At 36.4% G+C, this 13,578-nt stretch overlaps 1 protein-coding gene across 1 annotated transcript in view; it reads right to left on the reverse strand.

Moving 5' to 3' along the window:
• Positions 1 to 2,958: 2,958 nt before the first annotated feature.
• Positions 2,959 to 13,578, reverse strand: part of arl6ip1 (ADP-ribosylation factor-like 6 interacting protein 1) — an 11,011-nt gene continuing 391 nt past the window's right edge. Inside the window, exons 2-6 of the mRNA XM_056453627.1 lie at positions 12,803 to 12,936; positions 10,028 to 10,147; positions 6,089 to 6,206; positions 5,288 to 5,372; positions 2,959 to 3,863 (exon numbers count right to left, since the gene is read on the reverse strand). Coding sequence (XP_056309602.1) covers positions 3,745 to 3,863; positions 5,288 to 5,372; positions 6,089 to 6,206; positions 10,028 to 10,147; positions 12,803 to 12,936 — 576 coding nt within the window. The 3' untranslated portion in view covers positions 2,959 to 3,744. The remainder of the gene's footprint in view (positions 3,864 to 5,287; positions 5,373 to 6,088; positions 6,207 to 10,027; positions 10,148 to 12,802; positions 12,937 to 13,578) is intronic.

Below are 13,578 nucleotides of genomic sequence, written 5' to 3' on the forward strand. Positions count from 1 at the left end.
GGCCTGGGAGACCCAGAAGACAGTCTGGGGAGAGTGTTTTGTGGGAAGCTCGACGCTGGGAGACGCATCACGACTCATTACGTTTGTACTGAACTGCTCAACTGTAACATGAGACTAGCAAACAGTTAATAAATGTTCTCTATTATGTTGGTTAGCAGGCAAATATTACATACAAACCCTCAAATTTAGGTTTCTGTGGAGAGAATAGCATTTTAATAAGGATGAGCAAATAATTGTTTTATTACATTTCTAAAAATGATATCAAATTAAATTTGGGTTATTTTTATATATTTTAGTGTCTTTTATACAGCAAATGAGCCACAACATATGACCACATACCTAATATGCTGTTGATCCTCGATGACCTTCTAAAACGGTCCCAAATCAGCCAAGGTATGTACTCTGCAAGACCCCTGAAGATGCTCCTTTGGTAGTTGGCACCAAGACATTAGCAGATCATTCAAGTCCTGCAGGGTGTGAGGTGAACATTTTTGAGGTGGATTTGTTGGTCCAGTAAACCCCACAGATGCTCAATTGGAGTGAGATCTGGTGAATTTGGAGACCAGGGAAACATTTTGAACTCTTCATTCTGTTCTTCACAGGGTTCCCACTCTTTCATGAAAGCAGATTCAAGAACTTTCAACATTTTAAAAGTACCATTGTAATTTAAACCCCCAGTAAGTGTAGCACCCTAAGGGTCCTTACCGTTCTTAACATTTCACTTATATTTAATATTAAATATAAAATGTGAATAATAATGATGTTTTGAATCACTTTTTTATTCAAAAATGTCATGTTCGAAAGCAGCAGATTCTTACATGTTGATCAAATTTGCGTTACTAGTCATAGTTCTTATACAGGACTTAAATGTAAGATTTATAAATTAAGAATTTCTAATTATTCTGTTTTTGACAGCAGCAAAGTACAGTTGTTAAACTAACACCATAAACACATTTAATTTCAAAATAAATTCAATCATTTTTAAAGGACCTCTGTGTTTTAAGCACTTTCTTGGTCTTGAATTTCTATGTTTGAAATTTAAATACTTTCAAGAAGCGTGGGAACCCAGTCCTCACCCCTTCCTCTGGGAAACCCCATTATCATTATGATCTGAAAAATGTTTAGTGGGTAACAAGTGTGATATTTTCATCCCTACACTCATGGTCTCCCAGCAGAACACCCAGAACATCACACTCCCTCCACTACGTACCATTATCCTTCAGTGCATGTTGGTGTATCACTTTCCCAGGAAAATGTGACACTTTCAGAAAATGTGACTTGTAAAATGTAATTTTGTTTCATATTAAGTAATAAGGAGTCCTTAAAGCACTGATGGCCTGAGATTTGACATAATCTGTCCCTTGTTAGAGTCATCTGCATTCTTAACCAATTCTCCTGCTTTCTACATAACAAGAACTTGATTAGCTAACAGTGGCTATGTTTCCATCCAAAGATGCGAATTAAATGTGTAAAACAGGAATATCACATTAAAGACGTGTGAAAGCAGCGTTTCCATCCAATGAGTCAAAGAGAACAAAATCGTCACTTCCAGATTATCTGTAAAAATGGAATCTATTGCGGTAGGAGAAGCTGCGTGGATCTTTTCTTCATTTAATGACTTGCGCCTCAGAAGACAAATGCCGACATGCAATGAACATGGTGGCATTTAAAGGCGTGAGATGCTGGGCACAGATGAACTTGACTGTTCTGGAGGAAATTAATAATATAATACCACTAATACTGAAACGATTATTGCATTTTAGAATGACCAAAACAACATCGCGGATGTTTTACAATGTGCTCAGGCTGCCGTTTTGTCCATTCACACATATTTTTATCATCACATGATTGATTTTTTTTTTTTTACTGCAATTTGTTCTGTAAAAGTGTTTCAATCATAGTTTATGTGCATCTTTTCTTATAGAATAAAAAGTTTATCCTACTCAGTGATGCGCATACGTTTTTGCGCGTCTTGGCGTTTCCATCAACCGTTTTTTCTGTCCAAAATGCGCATAAAATAGGTTGATGAAAACAGCTGCTTTCACCTACCCACACTTTAACATGTGCCATTGTTAGGAGATAATACAATATTCACCTCACCTGTGTCAATATTTGAGCTCATTATTATATAGTGCGTTTCTACTTGCGTCATATTATTTGTCAGTTACCCATATGCCTGACCTTTATGAAGATACTCTAAAGTAAACAACATCATGAACTGCATGGTAATCCACTACACACGTTGTTCTGCTTATTTATTCTGTCTAAACAATGGAAAATGTGCATTTCACGCTGCTAAATCATATAGAGCAGTGTTTCCCAACCCTGTTCCTGAAGGCACACCAACAGTCCACATTTTCAACCTCTCCCTAATTAAACACACCTGAATCATCTTATCATAACATCAGAAGAGACTCCAAAACCTGAAATGAATGGGTCAGATAATGGAGACATCCAAAATATGTACTGTTGGTGTGCCTCCAGGAACAGGGTTGGGAAACGCTGATATAGAGGAAGCAGGAAAAGTTGTACTAGTTTGACAAACTGAATTAAAGGCTCTATTCTGATTGATTTGTAATAAATTTGTCTTTAGTACTCTAAAAGTTTCTTTATTTTCCCTGTTTGACTTAACGATACAGGCCGAAACATGACAATAATTGCATATCTTGAGATTATCCTGTTGAAAATGATCAAGTTTAATTTGGTACAGTGACATCGTTTACGTTCTGCTCTCCAACATGGCGTGTTGTGTAAACCACCTATACTGTTAATATATTCAGAAAATGTCCTTTTTCATAATTATGTTTCTGTAACCTTTAGTTCAATTAAATATATTCCTTTTAATTTTATTTCAATTATAGTACTTCGTTAACGTCTAATTTTTTGTTAATTTCCCCTCTAATATTTACACGTTTATTAGCTTTGGTTTATAATAACTACACAGATCTGGTAACAAAATAAGTTTCAAATCAATTTAATGTTTTAAAGAACACACTCGAACAAAACGACAGGTAAAATGACATGGAGAGAAGACAAACTTAAGACAAGCTGATAGAACACACAATAGAGAGGAAATAAACGTGTATAAACACACACACACACACACACACACACATACACATACACACACACAGAGGTTTTCGATTGGGAAGTGGCTAGAGCTAGAGGACAGTAATGAGGGTCCACACAGCACTAGTACAGCAGTATGGGTCTAACGTCCGCTTCACAAACACTCCAGTTCAGGTTTTCCAGTGCAATTTTCAGAACAGTGCAGAAATGCATGTTTCCAAGCTATTCGTAGACAAAAAGGCTACATTTCATGACTTCTGATGATGTGTTCTGAGCATCAAATTGGTAAAGCAAACATTGGGCAGATGCTTTGCAAATTTAACAAATTCAAAGAAATTAAGCGCTCTATATTTAGCACAGACTTATAAAATGTGCTATGACATGCAAATATACATGACTGTAAGAGCTGAAATGAGTATTTCAGCATTGAAAAAAATAAAATACTTCTGATGGAAAACAAATGTATACTTCAAACTGAAACCTAAAAACAAAGTTACACGTGAACCTTAAGAGATCTCTGCATACATTTAGGCTGTTCTCTAGATGTTACTTATCACTATCAGCTTAGTTTCTGCAAAAGCTTTATGTTGGTCTGTAGAAATTTGACAATAAGCAGGGAAGATGACCACATTTAACTCAAATTTGCCTGAATTTCTTTCATTCCAGCCTTATCTTTTACTCGTTCTTCTTCTCCTTCTGTTTGAGAAGTTTGTTGACTTCTCTATTTGCCATGCCAGCATATTTGGTGATGATGCCATGCTGGTTGAGGCCAGGAAGCAGCAGAAGGAAACTCACTGTGGATACAAAACAGAAAATAAGTGGACAATTACTCATTTGGTAAACTAGCATGTAACAAGGCATGCTAAACAGTATCAATAATAAAAAAAAGTTTACACAACAGAAGCAATTTGTTCTTTGTTTTTGACCACTTATCAGTGGTTGAAAGTCAACGAGTTCAAATTGTGTATTTTAGTGTTAACTACTTGATTACAATGACAGAAAAGCTTGTTTAAAAATGGCATTATTTTCTCTTATCACCATTTCACTTGTATCTTTAAGATATAGTTCACCCAAAAATGAAAATAACTGCATTATTAACTCCCCCTCATGTGGTTTATAACCTTTGAGTTTCTGCTGTTGAACATGAAAGATGATATTTTGAATGCTGGTTTTTGGCACCCTTCACCCTTTAGAATTTATGGAAGGTGTTCGGGGCTAAAAAACATGTGCAGTTTGGTTTTGTCAACACTTCAGGAAGCGAATGATATTGCTGTATTTTAGACTATATTTGCATACAAGATACAATGAGATGTTAGCATGCATGTGCAGTATATGAATATCAGATGTCTTTTAGCATATCGAGTTTCAAAAAACTTAATTACTATCTACTTTTTACTCATATCGTGCACGCACTGACTGTTGTGAATGGAAGACTGAGGCTAAGGATTGTAGGTAATGAACAGCTTTGGGCAAGTTACTTTAAATAAAAAAAGAGGGGGAAAATTACAGCTACCTGCATTCTTCAAAATTTATATCAAAATAATTTTTTGTTCTAACAGAAGAAACATAAATAGTTTTGGAACAAGCCAATGGCGAGTAAATGACAGAATTTTCATTTTTTTTCATCCTCTAACATTTATTCAAAGCAAATTACTAAAAAGGATATGGAATATACAGTATTTGCACTTCACCATCATGCCAATCACCATAAAACCAGCAATATTAGATGCAGTAAGAGTCTTGTTTAGTTTAGCTTAGTGTTTTAAGATTTTTTTTCCTTTTAACAAACAAGCAAGCAGGGCAAACAAGGATAAAATATAAATAGGATTTATAACAACTGGAAAAATGACTTCAGCTCACTTGAATGTTTCCTCTGATTGGTACAGGGAGATTTAATAAATCCTGTGTGCAGGGAGGGTAAGAGGCAGCACATATTTCTGGATGGAAATTCACAATTTCTATGACCCAAGTACAATGACCTCTTTGTTGCGCAGCCTAGTGTGTTTGCACGAGTCTAGCTTTGATAAGAGGTCAGAGACTCTTCTACAGTTTGCACAGTTGTGTCAGATTTATAGATAACACTTTGTGCTAGCTTGAAACCTACGTTTTATTATTATTTTTTTTTTAATATATCATTTTGTTTTATATTATTTTTTTATAATATTATTTTTTAACTATTTAAAATGTATACATTTTATTTTTTGAGAAAACAGCATACCTATTAGGTAGGTGAGGAAGAGGTTATGAACTTGTTGTCCAATCCAGGCCACTGCCACAAGACTGCTGATCACAGAGAGGAAATACTACAGAGAAGTAAAACAAATGTTACAAGGAGGAAGAGCAAAACTTTCACAATGACATCAAGTTCTCACTTGCCTACTTCTGTCATCCAGCTCATAAAAGTGTGTATTATCATAAGGTTAAAAGTCTTTTGATAAAGTCAAGTGATAAATTCACATTCACAAGCTAAGCTCTTACTGCAGCAATTTACAGCATAAAACCTCAAAGAGAGGTTTAGTTTCTGGAAGTCTCATTTGATAAAAGCTATATTGATTTGAAGACAGAGTAAAAGCAGCATTACAGTGAAATGTTACAATAACACAAAAAACATTCCATTTGGTACATTTTAAAATGACCTGTGTGATGAAAGGCTGAATCTTTTCACTTTTGATCACACTTAGCTTTGAATCTAAAAAACATCTATTGTGTCTATTTGCTTGCTTATGAATGTTTTAAGAATAGAGATAATGAGGGCTGCTTCTTACACATCTGCAGTCATTAATAATACAGTTTAATCTATATTGTGACATCAACAATGACTGAGCCCTGAAAAATGTTTTCTTAAGAGCAAAATTACTCCTTAATCATGTATAAGCTGTGAACTAGGTCTGGGCTCATCGTTGTTTGTTGTTTGGTGTAAAAATTGCAGCTTACACAGGGTTGTGAAATGCTTATTAGTCACTAGTAAGTTCTTTTGACATGAATCGAGGAAGGTGTTCAACAAGTCAAAGCAGCATACCATTTTTGGCTTTTCTTCCTTCAGGGCAAACAGACGTTTCCACCAGCCGAGCACACGGCGCTGAGTCTTCACAAGGTTTCCACAGATCTCATGAAAACGCTGCTGCTGTTCTGTGGTCCTGTGCAGGAAAAAAAAAATAAACAAACTCCTCAAAACACTCCACAAACTAGAACTAATAATTACAACATCTAATGTGCATTTATTTAACCTCCACAATAGCAAGTATTACATTTTTCTGTGAAATTAAAATAGTTTTTTTTAGATGTTAGTATCCGTATGTTAGCTTTAAGAATATCTATAAGCTAATGTGCTCCAAAACAGGAAAGAGCTACTATGTCCCACCCTGTCTTCATGTTTCAGTTGAGCTTGCATCAAACATTGAATTAAAAAGGCACATTTCAAAGCATTTCACTGCAACTTAAACAACAAGACATTTCAATTTTTGTTGTAAGGGGTTGGGAGGAATTCATGTTTTTTTTTTTTTTATAAAACACATAGCAAGCAAAAAATTATTTCCAACAAGATGTAAAAGGTCTGTACTCTCAGTACTCATAAAACAAAAAGACCAGAGAAGACCTATTACTTCCACTGAGATTCTGCAGTGCACATCTGATGGACACTTTATTATCCCACAAGGCCAAGGGTTTATGAATGGCAGTTAAGTGAAACTATAATTGCTGGTAAATCATGTGACAGTAACAAGATATCAAATATAGTGGATCCAAATTCCACTCACGCTACACACATTCAAACTATACATCACTTTTTTACCAGTCAGAGTAAATACTTCTCAAAATTAGCACCTATTTAGGAAGGAATGTGGTTTTTACACAGTAACTATTTGTATTTTTTGGGGGGGGGGGGGATTTTGTCAAAATGCATCTCATTCAATAATAACAGTTAGTCAAAGAATAATAACATATAGTGCAAAATGAGTGGCATACGATATAATGTAAGCTTCTGCAGGTTTTATACGGGTAAATTTAAAGGTGATGATACATGGTGCTGAGGGAGGGATGTTGCTTGGATACTTTCCCATTAAGAAATGTGCAACAAAACCATATCTGGGTCGGTTAGATCACCATTTTTAGCAACGAATCACTTGACCAGCTTGGAGCTGTCAGAAAAAATTCTAACAAAATAGCGGTTGCTTAGGGTGCTTTCACACCTAGACTTTGGACTCATTTGCCCAGTTAGCGCAGTTTGTTTGCCATATGGGAATCCAGCAATCGTGCTCGGATCCTCGCCAAATCAATCGGTCCGAGATCGCCTGAATGAGATGGTCTCTGCTCGATTGAAACTAACTTTGGAGCGGATCAATTGTAGTGAGAAAGCAAAACGATCCCAGCCCAGCTATATCACAGTGTATTATGAATATGTAATAGGCATATATATGGCTATATGAAGAGAGAATTATGAGTAGGGCAGGATGTCATTCCTACCAGTATATGCGTTTCATGTCAAATACTAAGTGAAAGCATGCTGAAATATTAAAGAGAGCTGTTTATCCGTTAAGAAAATCGACCAAACTGCAGTCTAGCCAAGGGAGCTGTATGAGAAAGTCTTACCTCTGATTTATATTTGGTGATGTCTGGGGGTGTCACCATTCAAAGCACAGCTTTCCGCTTATAATGTTTTGTTGTTCATTGCCATAAATTAAAATAAGGACGCATGACAGCTGAGCAGAACTCCGCAAAATAAACCCTGAAATTCTGACCAATGTGAGGAGAGTTTACTTGCACGTGACTTGTTTTAGCTCTTTGGGTCCGTTCAGAAACTTTGCCGTGTGAAAGCAAACCGCACCAAGAACAAAGAGCAATATTGTAACAATTTTAATCCCTGTTTCGGATCAAATGAATCGATTCACAGGTGTGAAAGCACCCTTAGTGGCAGTGGAGAGAGGAGAGAAAAAAAAAAAAAAGTGTGTGAAGACTGAACTTATAGCTTATTATTCTGGTATTCATGAGTCAACACAAAACAGGGTTGTGGTGTAATTTAACGCTTACAATGGCCAACAGCTGTCAAATTTAAAGTTGCAGTAAGCGGTTTAGCTTCCTACTATATGTGTGTATAGCATTCAGTTTGTTTTTTGTATGGGGTTTTCAGTGCGTTTTGTTTTGTGTGTTTTTTGTAGGGCTGCACCATATTGGAAAAATTGAACATTGCGGTATTTTGTTATTTTGCAATTTTACGATAGGAATACAATTTCATCAGATGACTTGAATATCTCTATTTGAAAAGAAGTTATATTTTTAGCTTGATTGAGATGATTCTGTAGTGGGAATGCATCAGCATAAAATCTAACAAACAATCTACAAGCATAGATCTTCACAATGAAGAAAAACATACATTTAAATAAACAGTGATTTAATGTTTCCCCAGTCTAACAGTATTCAGGTACAGTAATTCAATAATAAAAATAAAATGAATCATTAAAGTTTACAAACAGTACAATTTCATATTCCTTAATACTTTTGAAAATCATAATACATTACACAGTCACAGGCCTCAAAAACACATGCAAATGATGTTATAATACACGCTCAACATTGCATATCCTGCGATGTGACTATTGCGAATGATCACATTGCAATATTGATGCTAAAATGATATATTGTGCAGCCCTTTTTTAATATTTGCTTTATTAAGCAGTGGTGGGTTTCAAGGTGTTTTGGAGGAAGGGTTTTGAAGCAATGTTTACTTATAATATGAATTGGTGACAGATTTGCTCCTCTCTGAATAGTTGTTGCCTAATGTCTGTTAGCTCAGTCAATTATGCTTAAATATTTGAGAAGTAAAAAAAAAAAAATCAGCATTATATTAGCCTAGTGGTACTGCGTGCTGACATATAGCACCAACATGCTCACGGCGACCTGAATTCAATGTCTGGCTCAAGGTCCTTTGCCGACCTTTCCCCTCTCTCTGCTCCCAATGCTTTCCTGGCTGAATTCTCTACTGTCCTGTCATAATAAAGGTGAAATGGTTTTAAAATGGTTTTAAAATAAATCATAGCACACGGAGGTATCTAGACATTATACTTTGAGCACCTGTAAACAAAAGCTCACAACACTAACCGTGCATTCACATGGGCTTCAGCGTCAACACTTGACGGGGGGGCGTGTCTGAAGTTGGGGTTGATTCAATCGTCATAGCAGCGCTAGCCAATGAAATAAGTCCTCAATCAGCTACTGTCTGAGCTGGGGTATTTGCATAAAGCAATCTGATTGGCTGACGTTTTCGCTGGCACTTGAAAAGTTGCGAGCCGGATCCACAATTCAGTTCGGCAAAGCTTGAAGTCACCCATTCAAAGTGAATGGGAAGCGTTTATTTTGATAATCAATGAAAAGTAGCGCATTAGGATGGAAAAAAATGTTCTGTGCGAATGAGCCCTGAATCTGCTTCCATATCTGCTTAGCCTCTGCATTTTATTCCTGTGCACAAAACATGACCATATTGAAGGCTTGACGCTAAGAGCCACAGGAAGCTGCCAGAAACTAAAATAAACAGCAGAGCCCTGATCTCCACACGCTCTGCAGAATGTGACTTGCATAGTAAGACCTCTCTGTGCTGACCGCGCTGGTACTCTCCGGACTGTGAAGATCTGCTGAGTCAAACCAACACTGTGCCTGACACTGGATACTCAGCAGCAACTGCAACCTGTCACTCAGAGACACCCCGAATCCTCAACTAGAGCAAGGGAAGTTGCCAGAAGAAAATAGTCTAAAATGAAACTAGAACAGGCAAGAACACAGATGCTGTGCAAATACCAGTGCATGTTCTAAGGGGATCTGAAGTGCCACAGTTTACTAGATCAAAAAATAAACACTTGAGTTCTGAAGCGAAACGTGCCATTTCAAATGAACTTCGCAGAGAGATGGAGAGACTGTCGTTTTATTGCTGTTGGCAGAGAGTAAGGCTTGTTGTGGTCTCTTTACTCACCATTTGTTAGAACCAAAGACACGAGGAGCAAGAGTGGGCACAAGATAATCAGCCAGGCACAGGATCATGACAGTGCAGGACAGACCAGTGAGCACAGAGGGGTCCAGGTAGTAGATCAGTCTGTCAATGACAAAAAGACAACGCTAAACTCTTGGTTCGGTTTCATTATTTGTTGTCTCAACAGAAACTATTTCACAACTGAGAAAATATAGTCATGCATGATTACTTAATAGTATGACGTCCCTGAAAGTAAAAAGGAGAAAGACATGACTTAAGAACTTGATGTTCTTATTCATCGTAGTATACTACACTTTTTTTGTGGAAGATGCAGAATATCAGCTTAGAATGAAAGATTATGTGTATGAAATTGTTTAAGATAAATATTAAGATAAATGCTTTTTTATATAATTTTTCATAGTACTGAATGCTGTAGTATTGGCTATTTTTAAGTCTCTGGTTTACAGAGTTGAGCAACCAATAAAAAAAATAAAACAAAAATAAAAAAAAACAGATGATTCGAGGAACAAAATTCACCTGCTAATTCCAAAACAACATATTGTTTAACAGAAAGTAATAGGTCACCCAGGCATTTTCTCCTCTGTCTGTTTTATGAATGTTTTCACCTACTATACAATATAGCAATGAGCATACTGATAATATTGAAAGAAATCCCATCCAATATTTGAAAATAAAATGTGATTATTACAATATAGAATCATTTGTAGCATAAAATTAAAGTTTCAAAGCCTCTGGGTCTCTTTTTTCTCCATATAAATTAAGTGCTCAGCAAAGTGGCTGACTAAACTTGTAATTGCAAATGCTGACATGTTATCTTGTGTTCTGATGACTGATGTTTGGATACACATGTGACTGACTCAGAAGACTAGAGCAAACTAATATAATGTGTTTGAGACTGGTCCTTATGCATAGTCAAATCATTTGGATTGTAATTTCTAGATCCAAGGGCGTCACGGTGGCACAGTGGGTAGCACGATCGCCTCACAGCAAGGAAGTCTCTGGTTCGAGCCTCAGCTGGGTCAGTTGGCGTTTCTGTGTGGAGTTTGCATGTTCTCCCCATGTTCGCGTGGGTTTCCTCCAGGTGCTCTGGTTTCCCCCACAAGTCCAAAGACATGCACTATAGGTGAATTGGGTAGGCTAAAATTGTCCATAGTGTGTGTGAAAGAGTCTGTCTGGATGTTTCCCAGTGATGGGTTGGGGCTGGCAGGGCATCCGCTGCATAAATCATATGTTGGATAAGTTGGTGGTTCATTTTGCTGTGGCGACCCCAGATTAATAAAGGGACTAAGCAAAAAAAAAATGAATGAATGAATTTCTAGATCCATAGTGATTTGTTTATTTTAAATTGTTTTTATTTCTTTTACAATATCAAAATAAAAGAATTGGTGGCATTGTCAGGTGCAAGTAATGTTATTGGTTTAAGGCAGAGCATTTCAGTTACGGCTTCTTTCGGCAGAGCAATAATAGATTGTATAGGGATGGAAATTAACTATAAATTCTGTGAACATGGGTTTAATACAAATGCTACTAAATAAAGCGTACAATTGGGGAAAATAAAAAGAAAATGAGTCACATATCCATGTATAGAATTCTTCATTTAAACTTATTTTGTTAGAATATGGAAGGGGGGGGGGGTTAATTAATGGCTCTTGAGGATCCAGAACCAGATCTTAAAATAAATAAAATAATGGAGAGAATAAAAAACAAACTGCCCAGACCTAACAACGCAACAAGTAATATTACACAATGTACTAACTACATGTAATGCGAGAAATTAATAAATATTAAACCTCATTAACATTATTAAAATACATGCTGAGTGACTGACTCGCAGTTATAATGCGTGTTAAATGTAGTTTTTTTTTTGTCCTAACAATCAACGACTGCAACACACAGTTTCTATTTTAAAAACTATTTCTATTCTGCAACATAGCGACTGGAACAATAGTTCAAACTACTAGTGGCAAAGACTGCCACAGGTGCCAATTGTATAGTTTATTCTGTGGTAAATGTTAACAATGCAAGTTTGAATATTTTATGACATTTATTGTCATGATGAAATCTCCAGCAGATAGTCTACGTCATTCTTTTTACTCCATATAAATTAAGTGCTCATCAGGGTGGCAGACAAAACATGCAATAGCAAATGCTGACAAGTTATCTTGTGTTCTAATGCCTGACGTTTGGATACACATGTGACTTTGACTCATTTCAGAAGACACAAGAAGTTTAAACACAAGCCTATAGTTTATACACAAACATTATAACTGTGACTCAGTCACTCAGCATGTATTTTAATAATGTTAATGAGGTTTAATATTTATTAATTAGAACATAAAATTCCATTGGGCTTCTGAATAACTGTTGTATTAAGATGTTGAGTCATGTCTGGTGTAGACAGCAAAATAACTTGTTGCTGGAACCTTATGTTGAGTGGTGTAACTAACTGCGAACACTTGTTCAACTATTACAAAACTGACATTTAAAAAATAATTAACTATTAAATAGTGTAATTAAAGCACTAATTACACTAGTAATTATGATGTCATTCTGAATATCAGAAAGACTGCATTATACACCACAAGAGAAATAATAATGAGTTTTAATTTAAAATGCTTTAAGGCACAAGCAATAATGGTAAAAACATTAAACACTTCCAAGGCTTTTAGCGCGTGACCTTATCTGATTAACTGAAGTGAAAGATTAGGCCTCCAGTCAAGAAGTGGCACTAATGCACACTATGAACAGCAGACTCACGTGAAGAGGATTGTAGTGGCGCCCACTAATGCACCCGGGAACCACGGCTTCTCCCAGCGCAGGATCTGATCTCCAGCCAGGATGACCTCTCCCCATCCCTGCAGTTGCTCTTCCAGCTGACTCGTCTCTTGAGCCTAGAGAAATGCTCTGGGTCAGTATCCGTGTCAAAACAATCAGCTCTCTTAAGTCAGATGACATGGCATTATCAGGGATTGTTGTAAAATGGGGAGTGCCATTAACTGTTGGGATGGGCATATCCTGCTGGAATGACAGGAATTTTAAAAGACACCAACACCAAATAGTAACTAATAAGACGGACGTAGGAAAGTAAATGTATTGTCTAAAAGCCAAAAGAGGAGAGCGTGCGGCTACTGGGGAATCTTCTGACCAAACTAGCAGGCCACATTCAGGTTCAGCCCATTTACTTCCCTTATGGGTCATATATAAGGATACGCTAAAGCAAAATTGGTTTAACCTTTTCCTTTATCGGGATAAACCATACACTTCAACAAGACATCTATACATCTGCACTATCAAACTTAATCAAACGTTATAAAATAGATTAATCGGTAAATTTAATTTCGAATGTCTCCAACAAAGCTCACATCATCTTAAAATAACGCTACCGCCTACTGACATACATTTTAAAATGTTATAATAACGTATTACGTTAACTATAACAAATAAATTCAAATATGTGTGGGAGAGCCATTTAAAGAGATGCTCTATAATAATCCGTGTTGTTAGCACCGCCTTAACGTTAGCTTGCTAACATC

The sequence above is a fragment of the Danio aesculapii genome, chromosome 3 (genome assembly GCF_903798145.1).
Source record: "Danio aesculapii chromosome 3, fDanAes4.1, whole genome shotgun sequence".
NCBI classification, from domain to species: Eukaryota; Metazoa; Chordata; class Actinopteri; order Cypriniformes; family Danionidae; genus Danio; species Danio aesculapii.